The sequence below is a fragment of the Salvelinus namaycush genome, chromosome 21, assembly GCF_016432855.1.
Source record: "Salvelinus namaycush isolate Seneca chromosome 21, SaNama_1.0, whole genome shotgun sequence".
NCBI classification, from domain to species: Eukaryota; Metazoa; Chordata; class Actinopteri; order Salmoniformes; family Salmonidae; genus Salvelinus; species Salvelinus namaycush.
In genome coordinates, this window is record NC_052327.1 from 52,315,388 (window position 1) to 52,342,616 (window position 27,229).

The window sequence follows — 27,229 nt, forward strand, 5'->3', positions numbered from 1 at the left end:
GGTCGTGTTGCTCTGTGTCATCACCCCAGACAATAATGTCATCCATGGTGTTTAAGACACCTTCCAGACCTTTCAAATGCTGGGCGAGGCACCTCTGGAAAACCTCTGGAGCGGACGTGATTCCGAACAACAGTCTCTTGAAGGAATACCTCCCAAACGGCGTATTGAACGTGCAGAGTCGGGAGCTCTCTTCATCCAGTTGGATTTGCCAAAATCCTTGGTTTGCATCAACAACTGAAAATACCTTGGCGTTAGGCATTTCAGCAACTACCTCTTCAATGGTACGTAAAGAATCATGTTCTCTCTTGATGGCTTTGTTTAGATCTTATGGTTTCATGCATACCCGTATTGTGTTTGGCTTCACGATTGTCCCCAAGCTGTTTACCCATTCACTAGGCTCAGTTTGCTTGATGATGACATCCATCTTTTCCTTGTGGTTAAGTTCCTTTTCAAGTTTTTATTTTAGTGCTACAGGCACTTTTCTGGTTTTCTGAGAAGCCACTGGCGATGAAAGTTTAAATCTGCAACATATTATTACATTTAAAAAGTAATACATAGGAAAGCTCAACATTACGAAACATGGAGAAAATGATTCCACCAACTACTCTGAGCCTAGAGGAAAAATTGGGAGAGTTTGAATCCAGAAACATAGGCTGAATTTCTGGATCCAAACTCTCAAATGTTGTTTTTTGTTTTACTTCGAACACCATGCAATACTATATCGCACAATGAGGCAGGGATACGGGTAAAATAACAATGTTTATCTGATGTCATGAGTCAAGTACCAGTACAGACGAACACGTACTAATTAGTAACAACGCCACCATCAGGCAGTCCAGGTGAGTACATGTACATACATTACAAATCTGATTTACTTTTATTTAAGGAGAGCGAATCGATATACAAACCCGAAGTCAGCTGTAACTGTCAATAGTAAAACAACGTTTAAAACAATGTTTGAGTGAACCTGAATAAAGAAAATGAATGGTGAAGTCGATGTCATCCATACACGGTAGACTCCTCCTCACCACTCTGTAGTGGCCTAGGGCAAAATGGGGAAGGTTTACGAGGCCAAACCCAACAGTGCGTGTTTGATGGAGGCACTTGTTGCGCATAATCATCTGGGTCGTCAATCATACGTGATATAAACGTGAAAGTGATACATTACAATCTGATTCAACTGGCTGGCTACACATGCACCTGAGTTGATTCAACATTAAACTATATAACCTCTGCACTTCCGCGAAACACGCCGACGGCTCAACCAATCAGCTTGAAGTATGGTGCCACCTCCTATCTTTCACAGCAGTGTGGCTGCTGCTCTGTAGCGTGTGTAACCGTCTAGATCAGGGGTGTCAAAGTCAAATGGACGGAGGGCCAAATAAAAAATTTAGCTACAAGCCGAGGGCCGGACTGTTCGAATGTTCATTGAAAATTTTTTAAATGACGCATATAGTCTAGTGAACCTAATTGAACCTACTGAAAACCTAACAAATATATTCCAATATGATCAGATAAATAAAGCAATATTTTCTTATGGCTCTGTCAGTAATCTTTAATTTTCAACAGACACAAAAGACAAATTTCCTTTATATAAAAATCCCCATAACATGAACATTAAATGAAAGAAACCGGTATTCAAGGCACCATCAGTAGCCTATATTTTCTATTTTAGCAAAAGTGGGCTAAATTTACTTCAAAGAAAAAAACAATAATAGCAATTTTCTATCATCCACTCAACTGAAATATTTTTAAAATATAATTGGATTGAAATACAATAAAATAAAGTGCAAAAATCTAGCCTTTTGTAGCCTTTGTTCCATGTCCATATTCTTGTTTTTGTCCGCGTGTTTCGTTTCATAATGTCGTCTCAGATTATACTCTTTCAGTACCGCCACACTTTCTCCACACAGAAGACACACAGGTTTTCCAGCTACCTCCGTGAACATATACTCCGACTCCCACCTTGTTTGAAACCCCCGGTTCTCAGTGTCCACCTTCCGTTTTGCCATTTTTGATGGGTATCTGAAAGTTAATTTTACTGTGATGCTGACGACTGCTGTGCCAATAAATATTGAAATGAAGCAGCCTACTGCTCGGTGCGTCACCGTTGCATTGTGGGAAATGTAGTATTGGTGCGTGTAAAAGATCTGCGGGCTGCCGGCTTGCTGCGGTCTGCGGGCCGGTTCTAATAATAAATCAAGATCATCCCAGGGGCCGTAAAAAACCTTCTCGCGGGCCGGATGTGGCCCGCGGGCCTTGACTCTGACATATGTGGTCTAGATTAACTGGCTACGTCGTTTTTTAAACTTATTTTATTCATTTAAAATCATGTCAGCGATACTATTCCTGAAAAACTTGCACCACGTCAGCAGAGTACCTCTCAGTGTCGCGCGACCGGTCGTCGGTTGTCTGTATCATACCCGGAAAGGAGTCTACGGTCACCGACCCAAACAAAGCCAGGGGGACACGAAGTTGCACAGTGACCCAGTCTCGTATAACATTGCACTCAATCGAGGTCAGTAGTTTTTCCTGATAATGGACATCTTTAACCTTTAGCTATTATTCTATAGCAAAGCAAGAATGTTGGGCAACATTATCAGTGGGCAAAACCAGGTTGAAAAGACATCCGTATGACGTCTTATTCTGGTCGCAAACTGTTTTTACCCTCGACTTTTTACTGAACGGAATATGACGTATTTTTCTGACCACCATATTACCAATTGCGTCATAATTGTGACCTGTATATTATGTGCTATATTATGTAGCCTACTGGTCATAGTTAAAACCTCATCATAACCTGGTAATAACTACCTGACTACAGCGTATTACCTACTGTAAAAAGTATTGCAGAGTATAAAGTTTGATATTGAAAATATTGTTCATTACATTTCTATTTGTTTCTATAGTAACCAATTTAAGTTTAAATCGGCAACATATTCTTACATTTAAAATAGATCAAGCAATGGCAAAAACAAATCTACATCAAACATTTTGGACATCTGCATACAGTAATGTTTCATAATTCAACCACACACATTACATGCATAGAAATACTGGGACACAGAGTATATAAAGTTCAAATGATTTATATTTATTAATGATGAATAAGAGTGGTGTGATGGGGGGTGGATCTCATCAAGGACCTTTGAGCACAAGAGGCAATCTGAAGCCTAGGACATTGTCCCGGACAAACACTCCACTCCATAATCCTGAGGACATTGTCCCGGACAAACACACCACTCCATAAACCTGAGGACATTGTCCCGGACAAACACACCACTCCATAATCCTGAGGACATTGTCCCGGACAAACACACCACTCCATAATTCTGAGGACATTGTCCCGGACAAACGCACCACTCCATAATTCTGAGGACATTGTCCCGGACAAACACACCACTCCATAATCCTGAGGACATTGTCCCGGACAAACACACCACTCCATAATCCTGAGGACATTGTCCCGGACAAACGCACCACTCCATAATCCTGAGGACATTGTCCCGGACAAACGCACCACTCCACAATCCTGAGGACATTGTCCCGGACAAACGCACCACTCCATAATCCTGAGGACATTGTCGTCGGACAAACGCACCACTCCACAATCCTGAGGACATTGTCCCGGACAAACGCACCACTCCATAATCCTGAGGACATTGTCCCGGACAGAGGTTCCCCCAATTGCCAGATGTCCTCAGTAAAAAAAAAAGAAAGGTAGATGCAAAAATGTAAGTACGTCTAAAGAGGAAATAAAGAGACAAAATATTATCTCTCAAAAGTTGTCTGTCATGTCATTCCTGCAACAAACATTGTTAGAAATGGGTGTAATTGTCAAATATTTTCTTCTTCTCTGCAACTGCGCACATGTGAGTTTGAGTGAGTGACAGTGAGAATGAGCAAGAGCATGAATCACCAAGGGAGGTGTCTGTTGAATCAGCACACAAGGGTTTAGCAAGTTAAAGGAAGGTGAGTTAAAACAGGAGTTTATTTGCTTTACAAACGTATATTATTAGAGCGGTGCTATTTCAATTGGATCTACTTAAACTACACTCAGACAAAAGGGTTATTTGGCTGTCCCCATAGGAGAACCCTTTTTGGTTCCAGGTAGAACCCTTTTTGGTTTCAAATAGAACCCTCTGCGGAAAGGATTCTACATGGAACTCAAAAGAGTTCTACCTGGAAACAAAAAGGTTCTTCATGGAACCAAAAAGGGTTATTCAAAGGGTTTTCCTATGGGGACATCCGATGAACCCTTTTAGGTTCTAGAATACACTCTTAGTAAAAAATGTGCTAAGATCAGGGTAGCTGAATGACATGTCTCTTGGGGAATCCAGTCTGTGAGACCTGTTGCAGGGGGGAAAACACTGATCATCAGCACAGCTAGTACAAACCTAGCTCTTACAAAGCTGGTTAGTAGGAATTGGTTCCTTCTTCCATCCAACCTAGAAGATTCCTGCAAAAACAGAGAATCAAGAATTGACAAAGGCAGTTGAGGGGTGTAACGTTTGGATGCGTGTTGAGGGGGAACAGGGATAGGCTAAATGTATTGTCAACTACAAAATACACAAAAATACAAGGATCTCTGATGAATCAAGAAACACTTCCATATTGGAACACGCAATACCCCATAATGACAAAGCAAAAACAGATTTGTATACACTTTTGCAAGTTTAGTAAAAAATTAAAAACTGAAATATCACATTAACATAAGTATTCAGGCCCTTTACTCAGTACTTTGTTGAAGCACCTTTGGCAGCGATTACAGCCTCGAGTCTTCTTGGCTTTGAAGCTACAAGCTTGGCACACCTGTATTTGGATCTTCTCCCATTCTTCTCTACAGACCCTCTCAAGCTCTGTCAGGTTGAATGTGGAGGGTCTCTGCACAGCTATTTTCAGGTTTCTTCAGAGATGTTTGATCGGTTTCAAGTTGGGGCTCTGGCTGAGCCACTTAAGGACACACATAGACTTGTCCCGAAGCCGCTCCTGCGTTGTCTTGGCTGTGTGCTTTGGGTCGTTATCCTGCTGGAAGGTGAACCTTTGACTCTGTCTGAAGTCCTGAGCACCCTGGAGCAGGTTTTCATCATGGATCTCTCTCTGTACTTTGTTCCGTTCATCTTTCCCTCGATCCTGACTAGTCTCCCAGTCCCTGCCACTGAAAAAGATCCCCACAGCATGATGCTGCCACCACAATGCTTCACCATAGGGATGCTGCCAGGTTTCCTCCAGACGTGGCGCTTGGCATTCAGGCCAAAGAGTTCAATCTTGGTTTCATCAGACCAGAGAATCTTGTTTCTCATGGTCTGAGAGTCCTTTAGATAACTTTTGACAAACTCCAAGTGGGCTGTCATGTGCCTTTTACTGAGGAGTGGCTTCTGTCTGGCCACTCTACCAAAAAGGCCTGATTGGTGGAGTGCTGCGGAGATGGTTGTCATTCTGGAAGGTTCTCCCATCTCCACAGAGGAACTTTAGAGCTCTGTCAGAGTGACCATCGGGTTTTCAGTCACCTCCCTGACCAAGGCCCTTCTCCTCCGATTGCTCAGTTTGGTCATTTTGCCAGCTCTAGGAAGAGTCTGGGTGGTTTCAAACTTCTTCCATTTAAGAAAGATGGAGCCCAGTATGTTCTTGGGGACCTTAAATGGGACCTTCAATGCTGCAGAAATTTGTGCCTTGACACAATCCTGTCTCGGAGCTCTACGGACAATTCCTTCGACCTCATGGCTTGGTTTTTGCTCTGACATGCACTATCAACTGTGGTACCTTATATAGACAGGTGTTTCCCCTAACCCGGACAACGCTGGGCAATACTTATGTAAATCTGTTTATTTCTTTAATACATTTGTAAATATTTCTAAAAACCTGTTTTCACTTCATCATTATGGGGTATTGTGTGTAGATTGATGAGGAGAAAAACGTATTTAATCCATTTTAGAATAAGTCTGTAACATAACAAAATGTGGAAAAAGGGAGGGGTCGGACTCGGGAAGAGCTCGGGCCGCATGAAGCTCACTGAGTCAGAGTCAAGGCCGAGTCCCCTGAATCTCAAACAGAATAGGCCCGAGCCTAGCATGTTGACTGGGTACAGTAAGCCACGAGACCCTAACCCGCTTTCTTCCACCAAAAAAAACAGATATCAACCAAGTGTTTGGTTTTTCACCAGGCATGATGGGACCCATGTCGTTCAAAAAGTTATACTTTTGAATCATCTGTCCATAGAACATTCTTCCAAGAGTCTTGATGATCATCCAGGTGCTTTTTTGGCAAACTTGAGTAAACTTTTTGGATGACATTGGTCCCATTTATGTCTGGTGAAAACCAAACACTGCATTTCACAGTAAGAACCTCATACCAATGGTCAAGCATGGTGGTGGTACTGTGATGGTTTGGGGATGCTTTGCTGCTTCACGACCTGGACGACTTTCCTTAATAGAAGGAAACATGGATTCTGCTCTGTGTCAGAGAATTCTACAGGAGAATGTCAGGCCATCCATCTGTGAGCTGAAGCTGAAGTGCAGCTGGGTCATGCAGCAAGACAATGACCAAAACACACAATTATGAAAATGGCTAAAAAGCAACACATTTTAAGTTTTGAATAGCCTAGTCAAAGTCCAGACCTAATCCCAATTGAGATGTTGTGGCAGGACTTAAAACGAGCAGTTTGTGCTTGAAACCCCCTAAGACAGGTATTTCCTACCTCTTACATTTATGGTTGAAAACTCACAAATGTTGCTGAGTTAAAGCAGTTCTGCATGCAAGAGCAGGCCACAATTCCTCCACCGCAATGTGAGAGACTGATCAACAACTACAGGAAGCATTTGGTTGCAGTCATTGCAGCTAAAGGTGGCACAACCAGTTATTGAAAGTAAGCAGACAATAACTTGTTCACACAGGGGAAATGGGTGTTGCAAGTATATACTTTTTTTTAAATTTGTGAACTCAGGTTCATTTTATCAGATTTATTAGATGTTGGTTGAAGATCTGATCAAATTCTGGTATAAAGAAAAAATGCAAAAATCAGAAAGGGGGCAAATACTTTTTCATGGCACTGTATTCATTCACCTGTTGTTATTGCAGAACAGATGAAGTGTTGTTGTTGTAGTCATTGTTGTCACTACTTATCACAGCTACACTTTTACTACTTGCTTTAATTAGCATTTAACTGGAAATGTGTCTAATGCTTGTCATAGACTATGGATATCTTCCAACCCCCCCTCCATTCCTACGTGTTTACATAAAAAAGGCTGTTGTTTTGGAACAGTCTTTGTCCCTGGGTAAATCCATATGAATTAAATCCCTTTTTGACAGTATCCCTTTTGATTTAAACAAGTGTAGTTTGTCAACTGGGCACGTACACAGCTTGTGGATCTTTGCAAAACTGCTACAGTAAGTATATTTTTTATTTGAAATGTTTTTTTCTCGCTGATATCGGCATATGTTTTGAAAAATGTTATGAAAGCGATGATTATAGATGTTAAAACACAGAGTTGGAATTGTAGTTCACATGGAGCCATCAGTGGGCGAATGTACCTGCCAGCTGTGACACAGCCTGGGATCGAACCCGGGTCTGTAGTGACACCTCAAGCACTGCGATGCAGTGCACCACTCGCTGCACCACTCGGGAGGCCCCTGCAAATAGATTTTAACAGAAAATGTGGCCCTCCGTTGAATTTCAAAATCCCGATGTGGCCCGCGAGCCCAAATGTTTGCCCACCCCTGCTCTACATCATCTGAGGTTTTTGTGTTGTGCCCGCAATCGTTTGAGACACAACATGCTCTTGAATACAGGATGGGTTGTCATTTCAGTCATAGAAATATAATTAATAGAATGGACCTATCCCTTCAGACAACTGCAATTTAGGCTAGCTGGTACACCATTTGAAATTTCTATGAAATTAGTACTACAAAGATGGCTGTTTTATCTTTTCCAGTGTTGAAGACATGGATGTCTCATGCTATGGTGGGGTATGCCAAATAGGTCAACTTTGAGCAGCTGTATCTCTTGAATGTTTTGGCATTCAGGTCCAAAAGGTCACTTTGTGAACACTTCTACAATGGGCAAATATGTATGGAAGGTTTAATTCAAATCAAAATGGATTTACCCCTCCCTCTGTTTACACAGACCATGGGCTAGCACGCCTGGTGGAGGCTTACCGAGCACATGGACACAAGGCTGCTAAAATTAACCCTCTACTGCCTGACGACCCAGTGGAGGACAGTGTGCCAGAGATCAACATGTTAACTGGGGCTGTACAAGGACCCCTCAACACATCAGGTAGGCAATGTCTATGTTGTCTATTAACTTCTTCATTAAATACGTTTCTAAAGGGAGAACACTTCATTGATTAAATCAATCTATCAATAAATACACTTCACATTGATAATGCATAGCAGTGTTTTCTACTATCTTCCTACTACTACTAGGCTACTAGCTAGCTACTACTAGGTAGTTATACTGTAGTGTAGGTAGTAGGGAAGCCTTATGGAGAGGTCAATGTTAAACCCATCACCAAACATTTGAATTGCTAAACCAACCATACGTTACAGTTGGACCAATTAAATGGGAAGCGCCTGGAAATGGCCCAAACTGCTAATGCTAATTTGTCTGTTGACTTGCTCGCAGCACATCAATTTAACAATAACACATCAACTTAACGCAGGCTCTCTGCATGGTGTCGCCTGGGATGAAGCATTTTCAGTGACAGTCAATAATAATATCTCATACCTCAGTTATTACAGTTTATACCATGGCATTGTTGATTACTCATTTCTGATTGGTTTGAAGGGCATTCTAGAGCGTGCATTATTTCCCTATAATGCACAAGGTATATCAGCACAGTAGAATTCAATGGCTATAGTTCATTCTTACATGTTCTATGTTTGAGCTGCCTTTGAAAGCAAAAGTTGAGTTGAAAACATTGTCATTGTTGAATTAGATTTTCATAATAGCAAGCTAGGACCAAAGATTTTATAACTAAACTGTCATTGATCTATCTGTGATCGGACTGATGGTTTGATTAGCTAAACTAGCAAGTCTGTTTGTTTGGTTACCAAGGCAACTACTGTAGCTATCTAGTAAACTTGCTAGGTACTTCAGTGGATCTTGAAAATCATTTATATTTTCAAAGGAACACATTTCTAGCGGTACATTTGTTAAATTATAGCCATGGTATAAAAAGGATAATGAACTCGGGACTCAATGAGTTCTTTGGAAAATAATACAACTCCGTAGAAGATTAGTTCCACTCCGCTAGCGCGTCGAGAAGCACACCATCCACGTTGTTCATTATTTTCCAGAGAATGCATAGCCCCTCGTTGGTTATCACTTACATAATCACTCCTAAATAATAGACCACTCAAATGCAGGTAATACACATTAATTAGTGGATATGATTAAGAGGGTAAAATCACTTTCTGAAAATTGGGAATGTAAAAAGGGCTTTATAAATACATTTGAGTTATTCAGGGTGTCTATAATATCCATCACCTGTAACCCTACATGGAGATAAGTCATTCATAATTGTCACCTCCATATCCACTATTGCCTCACATGTACAACACACCTACATGTTTTGTCCTGCATACTGCAACATGTTTGCGACCAAACAGATCTTACTCAGGCAGGGTTCACCTGATTAAAACGAAAAATCTTCAAGAGGAGACTCTTATATGAACTCCTTTTCATCCAGGACTGAGGCATTTCGGTAAAGCTGAGGCGTCGGTGGAGGAGGTGATTGGCTACCTGGAGGAGTCCTACTGTGGCCGCATTTCCATAGAGACCAGTCAGCTGACCAGCCTGGAGGAAAGGGAGTGGCTCACAGACCGCTTCGAGCAGCTGAAGAAAGAGATGTTTACTGCGGAGGAGAGGAAAAACTTGGCCAAGCTCATGCTGGAGTCACAGGTAGATGGATGGAGGGAGGGTTAATGGATAATTGGAAGGAGACCTCCACCGAGGAGAGGAGAGAACTGGACAAGCTAATGCTGGGGTCACAGGTAGATGGATGGAGGGAGGGTTAATGGATAATTGGAAGGAGACCTCCACCGAGGAGAGGAGAGAACTGGACAAGCTAATGCTGGGGTCACAGGTAGATGGATGGAGGGAGGGTTAATGGATAATTGGAAGGAGACCTCCACCGAGGAGAGGAGAGAACTGGACAAGCTAATGCTTGGGTCACAGGTAGATGGATGGAGGGAGGGTTAATGGATAATTGGAAGGAGACCTCCACCGAGGAGAGGAGAGAACTGGACAAGCTAATGCTGGGGTCACAGGTAGATGGATGGAGGGAGGGTTAATGGATAATTGGAAGGAGACCTCCACCGAGGAGAGGAGAGAACTGGACAAGCTAATGCTGGGGTCACAGGTAGATGGATGGAGGGAGGGAGGAATGGATAGATAGAGAAACGTTGTCGTACTGTATTTATAGTCTAATTAGCTTTAATTGCCTAAATAATAAAAACTAGTATCTTATCTAATATCAGAGTAAAGTGATTATTTTATTAGCGAGAATGAGGTGGTATTGTTTTTATCGATGTTACTTTTCTTTTGGTCTCATTTCCAAGAAAGACTGAGACAGATCTTGCTGACTTATCTCTTGATGTATTTTGCCTTTATTTCACCAGAAGTCATTGAGAACACATTCTCTTTTACAATAACAACCTGTTTCTTCTTGTGTTACCTCAGGAGTTTGATCACTTTCTGGCCTCCAAGTTCTCCACGGTGAAGCGTTATGGCGGTGAGGGAGCAGAGAGCATGATGGGAGTGTTCTACGAGATGTTCCGTCTGTCTGCCCACAGCGGGGTGACGGACATTGTCATGGGGATGCCTCACCGCGGGAGACTTAACCTCCTCACGGGGCTTCTGCAGTTCCCACCAGAGGTCAGGGTTTAGACATCTTCGAGATCAAAGGTCATGGCTGTAATGGCTACCATGAATGACCCTGGGATAACTAATAAAGATGGTCTCACACTCCCAGTCATATGAATGAACCAATGTTTTGGCACCAATTGCCTTCCTCAGGATTCACTCCTGGGACTTTAAACTTGTATTTATTCACATATTGATTGATTAATTGATTGATTTGATTGATAATTATTTGGGATGTGCGACTCCCGTCTCCCCTGTCCCTCCACCTCCAGCTGATGTTCCGTAAAATGCGTGGCCTCAGTGAGTTCCCAGCAGACTCTCCCTCTATCGGTGATGTCCTCTCCCACCTCACCTCCTCTGTAGAGCTGGACTTCGGTGCTGCCCACCCCCTCCATGTGACCATGCTGCCCAACCCTTCCCACCTGGAGGCCATCAACCCAGTCACCCAGGGGAAGACCCGGGCCCGCCAGCAGCTCAAACAGGAGGGAGACTACTCCCCAGATGAGAACGCTCAGCCTGGTGATAAAGTTGTCTGTCTCCAGGTATCGTACTGAGACCATAGACATAGCCCTATTTAGACATATGTTGATATACATACCTAGACATGGCTCAACAGGAGGGAAACTACTCCCCAGAAAAACAATGCTTAGCCTGAGGACAATATAACCGGTGGAGTATTGTCTGTGGCAAGCCAATATAACCTGTGGAGTATTGTCTGTGGCAAGCCAATATAACCGATGGAGTATTGTACATGGCAAGCCACTATAACCGGTGGAGTATTGTACATGGCAAGCCAATATAACCGATGGAGTATTGTACATGGCAAGCCACTATAACCGGTGGAGTATTGTACATGGCAAGCCAATATAACCGGTGGAGTATTGTCTAGCAGGCCAATATAACCGGTGGAGTATTGTCTAGCAGGCCAATATAACCGTTGGAGTATTGTCTGTGGCAAGCCAATATAACCAGTTTGAAGTGTGGCCCTTTGGACCTCGGTGGGCAAAAATGAGTTTGACACCGTAGAAGAATATACTACAAAGCAGGGTCAAGGAGTTAGCCAGCTAACTTGCCTAAATATTATGAAATAACTTTTATATTTTTGAGAAATATAAGCTTGAAATGGGCGTGGTCTAATTGACTTGACAACCAAAAAACACATATCAAAGTTTAGCTTTCTTAATGAACCAGAAATCAGTAGTTGTTCTGGTTGTTTATCAAAGTCAGATGGCTAACTCGTTAATCCTGCTTATCCCTCTGAACTGGAAACACATTAACTCAGCCAAACCTCTTTAGAAAAGGGTACTTCATTGCTCTCGAGTGAATTTGCCTTGCACAATTGAAAAGCACTTTTAGTACAATATGTAATTAAGGGTTCTAGTAGAAAGGGATTATGACACTGAAGTCCAGTTTATGGAGACATACCGGCATTGTCCATCGTTGACGTCAATTATTTTCCCAACTTTCAGGCCTGAAAAGAACTGGTGATCATTGTGGAACCTTTCCTTCATTTTCTTAGGTCCATGGGGATGCCTCATTCTCGGGTCAAGGAATTGTTCCGGAGACATTCACCATTTCACTACTCCCCCACTTCAGAGTTGGTGGGAGCATCCACCTCATTGTAAACAACCAAGTGGGCTATACCACTCCGTCTGCGAGAGGGAGATCGTCTTTGTACTGCAGCGATGTTGGTATGTAAACTGTATCACTTTATCTATCAATCTCAATTGGAATAATAATATATCGATTGGAATAATATATATATACACACACACACTGCATTCGAAAAGTATTCAGACCCCCTTTCCCACATTTTGTTATGTTAAAGCCTTATTCTAAAATGTATTAAATACATTTTGTTCCTCATCAATCTACACACAATACCCCATAATTACAAAGTGGAAACAATTTTTTATTTTTTATTTTTACATTTGCAAAAAAAAACAACAACGAAATACCTTATTTACATAACTATTCAGAACCTTTGCTATGAGACAAAATTTAGCTCAGGTGCATCCTGTTTCCATTGATCATCCTTGAGATGTTTCTACAACGATTGGAGTCCACCTGTGGTAAATTCAATTGATTGGGCATGATTTGGAAAGGCACACCTGTCTATGTAAGGTCCCACAGTTGACAGTGCATGTCAGATCAGAAACCAAGCCATGAGGTCGAAGGAATTGTCCGTAGAGCTCAGAGACAGGATTGTGTCGAGGCACAGATCTGGGGAAGGGTACCAAAACATTTCTGCAGTATTGAAGGTCCCCAAGAACACAGTGACAACCATCGCTCTTAAATAGAAGAAGTTTGGAACCACCAAGACTGGGGAAGGTCTGGGGAAGGGTACCAAAACATTTCTGCAGTATTGAAGGTCCCCAAGAACACAGTGACAACCATCGCTCTTAAATAGAAGAAGTTTGGAACTAGAGCTGGTCGCCCGGCCAAACTGAGCAATCGTGGGAGAAGGGCTTTGGTCAGGGAGGTGACCAAGAACCGAATGGTCACTCTGACAGAGCTCTAGAGTTCCTCACTGGAGATGGGAGAACCTTCCAAACGGACAACCATCTCTGCAGCACTCCACCAATCAGGCTTTTTTGGTAGAGTGGCCAGACTGAAGCCACTCCTCAGTAAATGGCACATGACAGCCCACTTGGAGTTTGTCAAAAGGCACCTAAAGGACTCTCAGACCATGAGAAACAATATTCTCTGGTTCAAAGTTCTTTAAATTTTCCGTATTGACTGACCTTCATGTCTTAAAGTAATGGTGGACTGTCGTTTCGCTTTGCTTATTTGAGCTGTTCTTGCCATAATATGGACTTGGTAATTTACTAAATAGGGTTATCTTCTTTATACCCCCCCACCCCCCACCCTACCTTGTCACAACACAACTGATTGGCTCAAACGCGTTAAGAAGGAAAGAAATTCCACAAATTAACTTTTAAGAATGCACACATGTTAATTGAAATGCATCCCAGGTGACTACCTCATAAAGCTGGTTGAGAGGATGCCAAGCGTGTGCAAAGCTGTCATCAAGGTAAAGGGTGGCTATTTGAAGAATCTCAAATATAAAATATATTTTGATTTAACACTTTTTTGGTTACTACATGATTCCATATGTGTTATTTCATAATTATGATGTCTTCACTATTATTCTACAATGTAGAAAATAGTAAAGATAAAGAAAAACCCAAAAATAACACATCCTAGATCTGAATGAATGAAATATTCTTATTAAATACTTTTTTCTTTACATAGTTGAATGTGCTGACAACAAAATCACACAAAAATTATCAATGGAAATCAAATTTATCAACCCATGGAGGTCTGGATTTGGAGTCACACTCAAAATTAAAGTGGAAAACCACACTACAGGCTGATCCAACTTTGATGTAATGTCCTTAAAACAAGTCAAAATGAGGCTCAGTAGTTTGTGTGGCCTCCACGTGCCTGTATGACCTCCCTACAACGCCTGGGGAAGCTCCTGATGAAGTGGCGGATGGTCTCCTGAGGGATCTCCTCCCAGACCTGGACTAAAGCATCCGCCAACTCCTGGACAGTCTGTGGTGCAACGTGGCGTTGGTGGGTGGAGCGAGACATGATGTCCCAGATGTGCTCAATTGGATTCAGGTCTGGGGAACGGGCGGGCCAGTCCATAGCATCAATGCCTTCCTCTTGCAGGAACTGCTGACACACTCCAGCCACATGAGGTCTAGCATTGTCTTGCATTAGGAGGAACCCAGGGCCAACCGCACCAGCATATGGTCTCACAAGGGGTCTGAGGATCTCATCTCGGTACCTAATGGCAGTCAGGCTACCTCTGGCGAGCACATGGAGGGCTGTGCGGCCCCCCAAAGAAATGCCACCCCACACCATGACTGACCCACCGCCAAACCGGTCATGCTGGAGGATGTTGCAGGCAGCAGAACGTTCTCCACGGCGTCTCCAGACTCTGTCACGTCTGTCACATGTGCTCAGTGTGAACCTGCTTTCATCTGTGAAGAGCACAGGGTGCCAGTGGCGAATTTGCCAATCTTGGTGTTCTCTGGCAAATGCCAAACGTCCTGCACGGTGTTGGGCTGTAAGCACAACCCCCACCTGTGGACGTCGGGCCCTCATACCACCCTCATGGAGTCTGTTTCTGACCGTTTGAGCAGACACATGCACATTTGTGGCCTGCTGGAGGTCATTTTGCAGGGCTCTGGCAGTGCTCCTCCTGCTCCTCCTTGCACAAAGGCGGAGGTAGCGGTCCTGCTGCTGGGTTGTTGCCCTCCTACGGCCTCCTCCACGTCTCCTGATGTACTGGCCTGTCTCCTGGTAGCGCCTCCATGCTCTGGACACTACGCTGACAGACACAGCAAAACTTCTTGCCACAGCTCACATTGATGTGCCATCCTGGATGAGCTGCACTACCTGAGCCACTTGTGTGGGTTGTAGACTCCGTCTCATGCTACCACTAGAGTGAAAGCACCGCCAGCATTCAAAAGTGACCAAAACATCAGCCAGGAAGCATAGGAACTGAGAAGTGGTCTGTGGTCACCACCTGCTGAACCACTCCTTTATTGGGGGTGTCTTGCTAATTGCCTATAATTTCCACCTGTTGTCTATTCCATTTGCACAACAGCATGTAAAATGTATTGTCAATCAGTGTTGCTTCCTAAGTGGACAGTTTGATTTCACAGAAGTGTGATTGACTTGGAGTTACATTGTGTTGTTTAAGTGTTCCCTTTATTTTTTTGAGCAGTGTATGTATGTATGTACATGTAACAGTTTTGCTTCCGTCCCTCTCCTCGCCCCTACCTGGGCTCGAACCAGGGACCCTCTGCACACATCAACAACAGCCATCCACGAAGCATCATTACCCATCGCTCCACAAAAGCTGCGGCCCTTGCAGAGCAAGGGGAACAACTACTTCAAGGTCTCAGAGCGAGTGACGTCACCGATTGAAACGCTAATAGCGCATACCCCGCTAACTAGCTAGCCATTTCACATCGGTTACATACACACATCGTTCAAAAGTTTGGGGTCACTTAGAAATTTCTTGTCCATTAAAATAACATAAAATTGATCAGAAATACAGTGTAAACATTGTTAATGTTGTAAATGACTATTGTAGCTGGAAACGGCAGATTTTTTATGGAATATCTACATAGGCTTTAAGAGGCCCATTATCAGCAACCATCACTCCTGTGCTAATCCAGCATCTCGGAGTCGCCGCTTCACTGCTGACTTTGAGACTAGTGTTTTTCTGGTATAATTTAATGAAGCTGCCAGTTGAGGACTTGTGAGGCGTCTGTTTCTCACTAGACACTGTAATGTACTTGTCCTCTTGCTTAGTTGTGCACCGGGGCCTCCCACTCTTCTTTCTATTCTGGTTAGAGCCAGTTTGCCCTGTTCTGTGAAGGGAGTAGTACACAGCGTTGTACGAGATCTTCAGTTTCTTGGCAATTTCTCGCATGGAACAGCCTTAATTTCTCAGAACAAGAATAGACTGATGAGTTTCATAAGAAAGGTCTTTGTTTCTGGCCATTTTGAGCCTGTAATTGAACCCACAAATGCTGATGCTCCAGATACTCAACTAGTCCAAAACAGGCCAGTTTTATTGCTTCTTTAATCAGTACAACAGTTTTCAGCTGTGCTAACATAATTGCAAAATGGTTTTCTAATGATCAATTAGCCTTTTAAAATGATAAACTTGGATTAGCTAACACTACGTGCCATTGGAACACATGAGTGATGGTTGCTGATAATGGGCCTCTGTACGCATATGTAGATATTCCATAAAAAATCTGCCGTTTCCAGCTACAGTAGTCAATTACAACATTAATGTCTACACTGTATTTCTGATCAATTTGATGTTATTTTAATGGATAAAACATTTGCTTTTCTTTCAAAAACAAGGACATTTCTAAGTGACCCCAAACTTTTGAACAGTAGTGTATGTAAACTCAGCAAAAAATGAAACGTCCCTTTTTCAGGACGATGATTCGTAAAAATCTAAATAACTTCACAGATCTTTATTTGTAAAGGGTTTAAACACTGTTTCCCATGCTTGTTCAATGACCCATTAATGATCATGCACCTGTGGAACGGTCGTTAAGACACTAACAGCTCACAGACGGTAGGCAATTAAGGTCACAGTCATGAAAACTTAGGACACTAAAGGGGCCTTTCTGCTGACTCTGAAAAACACCAAAAGAAAGATGCTCATCTGCGTGAACGTGCCTTAGGCATGCTGCAAGGAGGCATTAGGACTGCAGATGTGGCCAGGGCCATAAATGGCAATGTCCGTACTGTGAGACGCTTAAGACTACAGGAAGACAGGATGGACAGCTGATCGTTCTCGCAGTGTCAGACCACGTGTAACAACACCTGCACAGGATCGGTACATCCGAACATCACACCTGCGGGACAGGTACAGGATGGCAACAACAACTGCCCGAGTTACACCAGGAACGCACAATCCCCCCATCAGTGCTCAGATTGTCCGCAATAGGCTGAGAGAGGCTGGACTGAGGGCTTGTAGGTCTGTTGTAAGGCAGGTCCTCACCAGACATCACCGGCAACAACGTCGCCTATGGGCACAAACCCAACGTCACTGGACCAGACAGGACTGGCAAAAAGTGCTCTTCACTGACGAGTCGCGGTTTTGTCTCACCAGGGGTGATGGTCGGATTCACGTTTATCGTCGAAGGAATGAGCATTACACCGAGGCCTGTACTCTGGAGCGGGATTGATTTGGAGGTGGAGGGTCCGTCATGGTCTGGGGCGGTGTGTCATAGCATCATCGGACTGAGCATGTTGTCATTGCAGGCAATCTCAACGCTGTGCGTTACCGGGAAGACATCCTCCTCCCTCATGTGGTACCCTTCCTGCAGGCTCATCCTGACATGACCATCCAGCATGACAATGCCACCAGCCATACTGCTCGTTCTGTGCGTGATTTCCTGCAACACAGGATTGTCAGTGTTCTGCCATGGCCAGCGAAGAGCCCGGATATCAATCCCATTGAGCACGTCTGGGACCTGTTGGATCGGAGGGTGAGGGCTAGGGCCATTACCCCCTGAAAATGTCCTGGATCTTGCAGGTGCCTTGGTGGAAGAGTGGGGTAACATCTCACAGAAAGAACTGGCAGATCTGGTGCAGTCCATGAGGAGGAAATGCACTGCAGTACTTAATACAGCTGATGGCCGCACCAGATACTGACTGTTACTTTTTGACCCCCCCTTTGTTCAGGGACACATTATTCCATTTCTGTTAGTCACATGTCTGTGGAACTTGTTCAGTTTATGTCTCAGTTGTTGAATCTTGTTATGTTCATACAAATATTTACACATGTTAAGTTTGCTGAAAATAAACGAAGTTGACAGTGAGAGGACGTTTCTTTTTTTGCTGTGTGTGTGTGTGTGTGTGTGTGTGTGTGTGTGTGTGTGTGTGTGTGTGTGTGTGTGTGTGTGTGTGTGTGTGTGTGTGTGTGTGTGTGTGTGTGTGTGTGTGTGTGTGTAAATAATATAACAACTGGGAGTTACGATATCTTTAACATATTTCAAGTATATCTCTATGGGAATTATAATCAGTAATATACAGGAATGTCAATATATCTGTAATATCTCACTCTGTGTGTCTTTTCCCCTCTCCAGGTAAGATGGTGGGCTGTGCGGTGATCCATGTGAATGGTGATGATGCGGAGGAGGTGCTGCGAGCCACGCGGCTGGCGGTGGAGTACCAGAGACGCTTTAGGAAGGATGTTATCCTGGACCTGCTCTGCTACAGACAGTGGGGACACAACGAGCTGGACGAACCCTCCTTCACTAACCCTGCCATGTACAAGATCATCCGGTAGGTTGTTGACATTACTGCCCTCGGAGGTATTTAACAATCAATTCATTGGACAGGGTTCTACTAATAAGTTATATTCTGGAAAGTGCAAACTGCCAACATAAGGCTCTCCAATGATTTATCCAACCAGGTAGCCTAAGTCATTGACAACTAGATTAAGGCAGCTCCCCGCTCCTCTCTGATTCAGACGGGTTGGGTTAAATGCGGAAGACACATTTCAGTTGAATACATTCAGTTTTACAACTGACTAGGTATCCCCCTTTCCCTATACAACTGACTAGGTACCCCCTTTCCCTATACAACTGACTAGGTATCCCCCTTTCCCTATACAACTGACTAGGTATCCCCCTTTCCCTATACAACTGACTAGGTATCCCCCTTTCCCTATACAACTGACTAGGTATCCCCCTTTCCCTATACAACTGACTAGGTATCCCCCTTTCCCTATACAACTGACTAGGTATCCCCCTTTCCCTATACAACTGACTAGGTATCCCCCTTTCCCTATACAACTGACTAGGTATCCCCCTTTCCCTATACAACTGACTAGGTATCCCCCTTTCCCTATACAACTGACTAGGTACCCCCTTTCCCTATACAACTGACTAGGTATCCCCCTTTCCCTATACAACTGACTAGGTATCCCCCTTTCCCTATACAACTGACTAGGTATCCCCCTTTCCCTATACAACTGACTAGGTATCCCCCTTTCCCTATACAACTGACTAGGTATCCCCCTTTCCCTATACAACTGACTAGGTATCCCCCTTTCCCTATACAACTGACTAGGTATCCCCCTTTCCCTACACAACTGACTAGGTATCCCCCTTTCCCTACACAACTGACTAGGTATCCCCCTTTCCCTACACAACTGACTAGGTATCCCCCTTTCCCTATACAACTGACTAGGTATCCCCCTTTCCCTATACAACTGACTAGGTATCCCCCTTTCCCTATACAACTGACTAGGTATCCCCCTTCTCTAATTCTCTTTGCAACAAGATGGTTGCTGATGTTTATTTCCTTGGCCTGTATACTTGATTACAGTATAACAATGGCCTGTATACTTGATTACTGTAACGGTCATTCTCCTCCTCTTCGTCTGAAGAGGAGGAGTAGGGATTGGACCAAAGCGCAGCGTGGAATGTGGACATAATGATGTTTATTAAAGTAAAGACGAAACACGAAAACACTTCAACAAACTACAAAACAAATAAAACGATGTAGACAGACCTGGACTTGAGAACTTACAAAATACGAAGAACGCACGAACAGGAACAGACTAAATACACGAACGACAAACGAAACAGTCCCGTGTGGTAGACATACGGACACGGAAGACAACCACCCACAAACAAACAGTGAGAACAGCCTACCTTAATATGGTTCTCAATCAGAGGAAACGTCAAACACCTGCCTCTAATTGAGAACCATATCAGGCAACACATTAACCCCAACATAGAAACACAACACATAGAATGTCCACCCCAACTCACGCCCTGACCAACTAAACACATACAAAACAACAGAAAACAGGTCAGGAACGTGACATAACCCCCCCCCTCAAGGTGCGAACTCCGGACGCACCACCAAAAGTCTAGGGGAGGGTCTGGGTGGGCATCTGTCCACGGTGGCGGCTCAGGCTCTGGGCGTGGTCCCCATCCCACCATAGTCAATCCCCGCTTTTGTAGCCTCCTCCCAATGACCACCCTCCAAATTAACCCCACTGGATTAAGGGGCAGCACCGGACTAAGGGGCAATACCGGAATGAGGGGCAGCACCGGACTAAGGGGCAATACCGGAATGAGGGGCAGCACCGGAATGAGGGGCAACACCGGACTGAGGGGCAACACCGGACTGAGGGGCAACACCGGACTGAGGGGCAGCTCCGGACTGAGGGGCAGCTCCGGACTGAGGGGCAGCTCCGGACTGAGGGGCAGCTCCGGACTGAGGGGCAGCTCCGGACTGGCTGACGGCTCTGGCTGGTCATGGCTGGCTGACGGCTCTGGCTGGTCATATGGCTGACGGCTCTGGCTGGTCATGGCTGGCTGACGGCTCTGGCTGGTCATGGCTGGCTGACGGCTCTGGCTGGTCATGGCTGGCTGACGGCTCTGGCTGGTCCAGTCTGGCGGAAGGCTCTGGCTGATCCTGTCTGGCGGACGGCTCTGGCTGATCCTGTCTGGCGGAAGGCTCTGGCTGATCCTGTCTGGCGGAAGGCTCTGGCTGCTCCTGTCTGGCGGAAGGCTCTGGCTGCTCCTGTCTGGCGGAAGGCTCTGGCTGCTCCCGTCTGGCGGAAGGCTCTAGCGGCTCCTGTCTGGCGGTAGGCTCTAGCGGCTCCTGTCTGGCGGACGGCTCTGAAGGCTCATGGCAGACGGGCGGCTTTGCAGGCTCAGTACAGACGGGCGGCTTTGAAGGCTCAGTACAGACGGGCAGTTCATGCGGCGCTTGGCAGACGGACAGTTCAGACGGCGTTGGGCAGACAGGCAGTTCAGGCGCCGTTGGGCAGACGGGCAGTTCAGACGGCGTTGGGCAGACGGGCAGTTCAGACGGCGTTGGGCAGACGGGCAGTTCAGGCGCCGCTGGGCAGACGGGCAGTTCAGGCGCCGCTGGGCAGACGGGCAGTTCAGGCGCCGCTGGGCAGACGGGCAGTTCAGGCGCCGCTGGGCAGACGGGCAGTTCAGGCGCCGCTGGGCAGACGGGCAGTTCAGACGGCGTTGGGCAGACGGGCAGTTCAGGCGCCGCTGGGCAGACGGCAGACTCTGGCCGGCTGAGACGCACTGTAGGCCTGGTACGTGGTACCGGAACTGGAGGTACCGGGCTAAGGACACGCACCATCAGGCTAGTGCGGGGAACATCAACAGGGCACACTGGACTCTCAAGGCGTACTATAGGCCTGGTGCGTGGTACCGGCACTGGTGGTACCGGGCTGAGGGCACGCACATCAGGGCGAGTACGGGGAGAAGGAACAGTGCGTACAGGGCTCTGGAGACGCACAGGAGGCTTGATGCGTGGTGCCGGAACTGGAGGCACTGGGCTGGAGACACGCACCACAGGGAGAGTGCGTGGAGGAGGAACAGGGCTCTGGAGACGCACTGGAAGCCTGGTGCGTGGTGTAGGCACTGGTGGTACTGGGCTGGAGCGGGGAGGTGGCGCCGGAAATACCGGACCGTGCAGGCGTACTGGCTCCCTTGAGCACTGAGCCTGCCCAACCTTACCTGGTTGTATGCTCCCCGTCGCCCGACCAGTGCGGGGAGGTGGAATAACCCGCACCAGGCTATGTAGGCGAACCGGGGACACCATGCGTAAGGCTGGTGCCATGTAAGCCGGCCCGAGGAGACGCACTGGTGACCAGATGCGTTGGGCCGGCTTCATGACATCCGGCTCAATCCTCAATCTGGCCCGGCCGATACGAGGAGCTGGTATGTACCGCACCGGGCTATGCACACGTACAGGAGACACCATGCGCTCTACTGCGTAACACGGTGTCTGCCCGTACTCTCGCTCTCCACGGTAAGTACAGGGAGTAGGCGCAGGTCTCCTACCTGACTTCGCCACACTCCCTTTTAGCCCCCCCCCCCAATAAATTTTGGGGGTTTCTTTTCGGGTTTCCAGCCACGTCTCCTTGCTGCCTCCTCATACCACCGCTCCTGGGCTTTAGCTGCCTCCCTCTCTTCAAAAGAGCGGCGATATTCCCCTGTCTGAGCCCAGAGTCCTTTTCCAGCCAATATTTCCTCCCAAGTCCACGAGTCCTGGTTTTTTGGCCGCTGCTGCTGGTTCCTCTCACGCTGCTTGATCCTTGTTAGGTGGGTGGTTCTGTAACAGTCATTCTCCTCCTCTTCGTCTGAAGAGGAGGAGTAGGGATTGGACCAAAGCGCAGCGTGGAATGTGGACATAATGATGTTTATTAAAGTAAAGACGAAACACGAAAACACTTCAACAAACTACAAAACAAATAAACGATGTAGACAGACCTGGACTTGAGAACTTACAAAATACGAAGAACGCACGAACAGGAACAGACTAAATACACGAACGACAAACGAAACAGTCCCGTGTGGTAGACATACGGACACGGAAGACAACCACCCACAAACAAACAGTGAGAACAGCCTACCTTAATATGGTTCTCAATCAGAGGAAACGTCAAACACCTGCCTCTAATTGAGAACCATATCAGGCAACACATTAACCCCAACATAGAAACACAACACATAGAATGCCCACCCCAACTCACGCCCTGACCAACTAAACACATACAAAACAACAGAAAACAGGTCAGGAACGTGACAATTACAGTATAACAATGGCCTGTATACTTGATTACAGTATAACAATGGCCTGTATACTTGATTACAGTATAACAATGGCTTGTATACTTGATTACAGTATAACAATGGCCTGTATACTTGATTACAGTATAACAATGGCCTGTATACTTGATTACAGTATAACAATGGCCTGTATACTTGATTACAGTATAACAATGGCCTGTATACTTGATTACAGTATAACAACGGCCTGTATACTTGATTACAGTATAACAACGGCCTGTATACTTGATTACAGTATAACAATGGCCTGTATACTTGATTACAGTATAACAATGGCCTGTATACTTGATTACAGTATAACAATGGCCTGTATACTTGATTACAGTATAACAATGGCCTGTATACTTGATTACAGTATAACAATGGCCTGTATACTTGATTACAGTATAACAATGGCCTGTATACTTGATTACAGTATAACAATGGCCTGTATACTTGATTACAGTATAACAATGGCCTGTGTACTTGATTACAGTATAACAATGGCCTGTATACTTGATTACAGTATAACAATGGCCTGTGTACTTGATTACAGTATAACAATGGCCTGTGTACTTGATTACAGTATAACAATGGCCTGTGTACTTGATTACAGTATAACAATGGCCTGTATACTTGATTACAGTATAACACTGGCCTGTGTACTTGATTACAGTATAACAATGAACTGACCATGAAGCCATCTTATCTAATCCTTTCAAACAACACCTCATCAACCCTAACCTTCCTAATATATAAGTATTTGCTTTAGACTGTTTGTCCTTGTATACCCTTGATTACAGAACAATGTCCAATTAACATCAAATACCTACCCTCTCCTCATCCCCCCCAGCTCCAGGAAGAGCACCCCAGACTCTTACGCTGACCAGCTGATCTCAGAGGGCCTGATGACAGAGGAGGAGCGTGTTGCTATCAGGACCGCCCACTACGGCATGCTGAACGACAAGCTGACTAACATGGCCCTCTACAGCCCTCCACCCATGAACCTGCAGGTAACATGACCCTGTACAGCCCTCCACCCATGAACCTGCAGGTAACATGACCCTGTACAGCCCTCCACCCATGAACCTGCAGGTAACATGACCCTCTACAGCCCTCCACCCATGAACCTGCAGGTAACATGGCCCTGTACAGCCCTCCACCCATGAACCTGCAGGTAACATGGCCCTCTACAGCCCTCCACCCATGAACCTGCAGGTAACATGACCCTCTACAGCCCTCCACCCATGAACCTGCAGGTAACATGACCCTGTACAGCCCTCCACCCATGAACCTGCAGGTAACATGACCCTGTACAGCCCTCCACCCATGAACCTGCAGGTAACATGACCCTCTACAGCCCTCCACCCATGAACCTGCAGGTAACATGACCCTCTACAGCCCTCCACCCACCAGGTAACATGACCCTCTACAGTCCTCCACCCACCAGGTAACATGACCCTCTACAGTCCTCCACCCACCAGGTAACATGACCCTCTACAGTCCTCCACCCACCAGGTAACATGACCCTCTACAGCCCTCCACCCACCAGGTAACATGGCCCTCTACAGCCCTCCACCTACTAACCTGCAGGTCTGTGATGTGAAATCATTTCAAATACTTTAGCTGGACTTGATTGAGTTTGCGTCGTGCAATGGAACCAATAGAATAGTTGACACTACAGGCAGGTTAAAGCAAACGCTCAGAATATGTGACCGTTTGTACCCAGGTCTGGTGACGAGAGCTCTCTGGGGTGTTGAGAAACGGAGCAGAATACATGTTTCTATTGTTTGCTGTAGCAAATAGACTAATAAAGTTGTATTGTTGTTGTTGCAGGGGCGCTGGGGAGGTCTGGAGGAGCCCCAGGCCAGGGTCACTCACTGGGACACCGGGGTGCCTGCTCCCCTGCTGCAGTACGTAGGGGCCAAATCCGTGGAGATCCCCGAAGGAGTCCAGCTACACAGTCACCTGGGGAAGATGCACGTGGCGGTAATAACAATTATAGGATATATATATACTTAGATTTGTGTGTATTAGGTAGTTGTTGTGGAATTGTTAGATTACATGTTAGATATTACTAACACGGTCGCTACAATACAGCGCTTTTCTTTTTGTGAACAATTATTGTTTTTTCATGCATATTCTAGACAATTACAGTTTCAAGATATAATACATATGTACAGTTCAATAGAAGAAAACAAACAAAGAAAAGTAAACAACAACGTACAAATGAAAAAGGACAAAACCGATTTTGAGGACTAAATACAATATGTTGCCTTTTTTGCACTGTTGGTTAGATCCTGTAAGTAAGCATTTCACTGTAAGCTCTATATACCTGTTGTATTCGGCACACGTGACAAATAAACTTTCAGCAATATAGAGCTTTTCTAAAGCCCAAATGTAATTGGGTGACGGCAGGCCTCACTAGGGTGAACAGTGCAGTCTGTTGTTGCTTGCTAGAGCTGGATGAAGCTCGCTCTTCTCATTTTAAAGACTCTCTGAAGCTCTATGAAAACCTGATCTGTTGTGTTCTTCTCTCAGGGTCGCCTTGCGAAGGTGGAGAATGGCACTAATCTGGACTGGTCCACTGCTGAGGCCATGGCGTTTGGCTCTCTGCTCTGCCAAGGTCAGTCAGACTCGATGGCTTTTTACACTACAGAGCCAAACCAAGCTGTACTGAGCAGGCCTGGTTACGTATCCACCATAGTTGTTGGATATACAGTTGAAGTCAGAAGTTTACATACACTTAGGTTGGAGTCATTAAAACTCGTTTTTCAACCACTCCACAAATTTCTTGTTAACAAACTATAGTTTTGGCAAGTCGGTTAGGACATCTACTTTGTGCATGACACAAGTCATTTTTTCCAACAATTGTTTACAGACAGATTATTTAAATTATAATTCACTTTATCACAATTCCAGTGGGTCAGAAGTTTACATACACTAAGTTGACTGAGCCTTTAAACAGCTTGGAAAATCCCAGACAATGATAGCATGACTTTAGAAGCTTCTGATAGGATAATTGACATCATTTGAGTCAATTGAAGGTGTACCTGTGGATGTATTTCAAGGCCTACCTTCAAACTCAGTACCTCTTTGCTTGACATCATGGGAAAATCAAAAGAAATCAGCCAAGACCTCAGAAAGACTTGTAGACCACAAGTCTGGTTCATCCTTGGGAGCAATTTCCAAACGCCTGAAGGTGCCACGTTCATCTGTACAAACAATAGTACGCAAGCATAAACACCATGGGACCACGCAGCCGTCATACCGCTCAGGAAGGAGACGCGTTCTGTCTCCTAGAGGTGAGCGTACTTTGGTGCGAAAAGTGCAAATCAATCCCAGAAAAACAGCAAAGGACCTTGTGAAGATGCTGGAGGAAAAAGGTACAAAAGTATCTATATCCACAGTAAAACGAGTCCTATATCGACATAACCTGAAAGGCCGCTCAGCAAGGAAGAAGCCACTGCTCCAAAACCGCCATAGAAAAGCCAAACTACGGTTTGCAACTGCACATGGGGACAAAGTTCGTACTTTTTGGAGAAATGTCCTTTGGTCTGATGAAATAAAAATAGAATAGTTTGGCCATAATGACCATCGTTATGTTTGGAGGAAAAAGGGGGAGGCTTGCAAGCCGGTGCTTTGCTGCAGGAGGGACTAGTGCACTTCACAAAATAGATGGCATCATGAGGCAGGAAAAAAATGTGGATATATTGAAGCCACATCTCAAGACATCAGTCAGGAAGGTAAAGCTTGGTCACAAATGGGTCTTCAAAATAGACAATGACCCCAAGCATACTTCCAAAGTTGTTGCAAAATGGCTTAAGGACAACAAAGTCAAGGTATTGGAGTGGCCATCACAAAGCCCTGACCTCAATCCTATAGAAAATTTGTGGGCAGAACTGAAAAAGCGTGTGCGAGCAAGGAGGCCTACAAACCTGACTCAGTTACACCAGCTCTGTCAGGAGGAATGGGCCAAAATTCACCCAACTTATTGTGGGAAGCTTGTGGAAGGCTGCCCGAAATGTTTGACCTAAGTTAAACAATTTAAAGGCAATGCTACCAAATACTAATTGAGAGTATGTAAACTTCTGACCCACTGGGAATGTGATGAAAGAAATAAAAGCTGAAATAAATTATTCTCTCTACTATTATTCTGACATTTCACATTCTTAAAATAAAGTGGTGATCCTAACTGACCTAAGACAGGGAATTTTTA

General features: G+C 45.1%; 1 protein-coding gene across 2 annotated transcripts in view; it reads left to right on the forward strand.

The window, feature by feature from the left end:
• Positions 1–1,265: 1,265 nt before the first annotated feature.
• LOC120066485 (probable 2-oxoglutarate dehydrogenase E1 component DHKTD1, mitochondrial) overlaps positions 1,266–27,229 on the forward strand; it is a 47,760-nt gene continuing 21,796 nt past the window's right edge. The window contains exons 1-11 of one of the 2 annotated variants that reach the window (XM_039017888.1): positions 1,266–1,339; positions 2,278–2,518; positions 8,123–8,275; positions 9,690–9,901; positions 10,682–10,876; positions 11,137–11,406; positions 12,384–12,555; positions 18,502–18,700; positions 23,864–24,023; positions 24,847–24,999; positions 25,552–25,636. In XM_039017888.1, the coding sequence (XP_038873816.1) occupies positions 2,332–2,518; positions 8,123–8,275; positions 9,690–9,901; positions 10,682–10,876; positions 11,137–11,406; positions 12,384–12,555; positions 18,502–18,700; positions 23,864–24,023; positions 24,847–24,999; positions 25,552–25,636 (1,786 nt within the window). In that variant the 5' untranslated portion in view covers positions 1,266–1,339; positions 2,278–2,331. Of the gene's footprint in view, positions 1,340–2,199; positions 2,519–8,122; positions 8,276–9,689; positions 9,902–10,681; positions 10,877–11,136; positions 11,407–12,383; positions 12,556–16,608; positions 16,621–18,501; positions 18,701–23,863; positions 24,024–24,846; positions 25,000–25,551; positions 25,637–27,229 lie in introns of those variants that run through there. The other variant, XM_039017889.1, reaches the window with a different exon arrangement.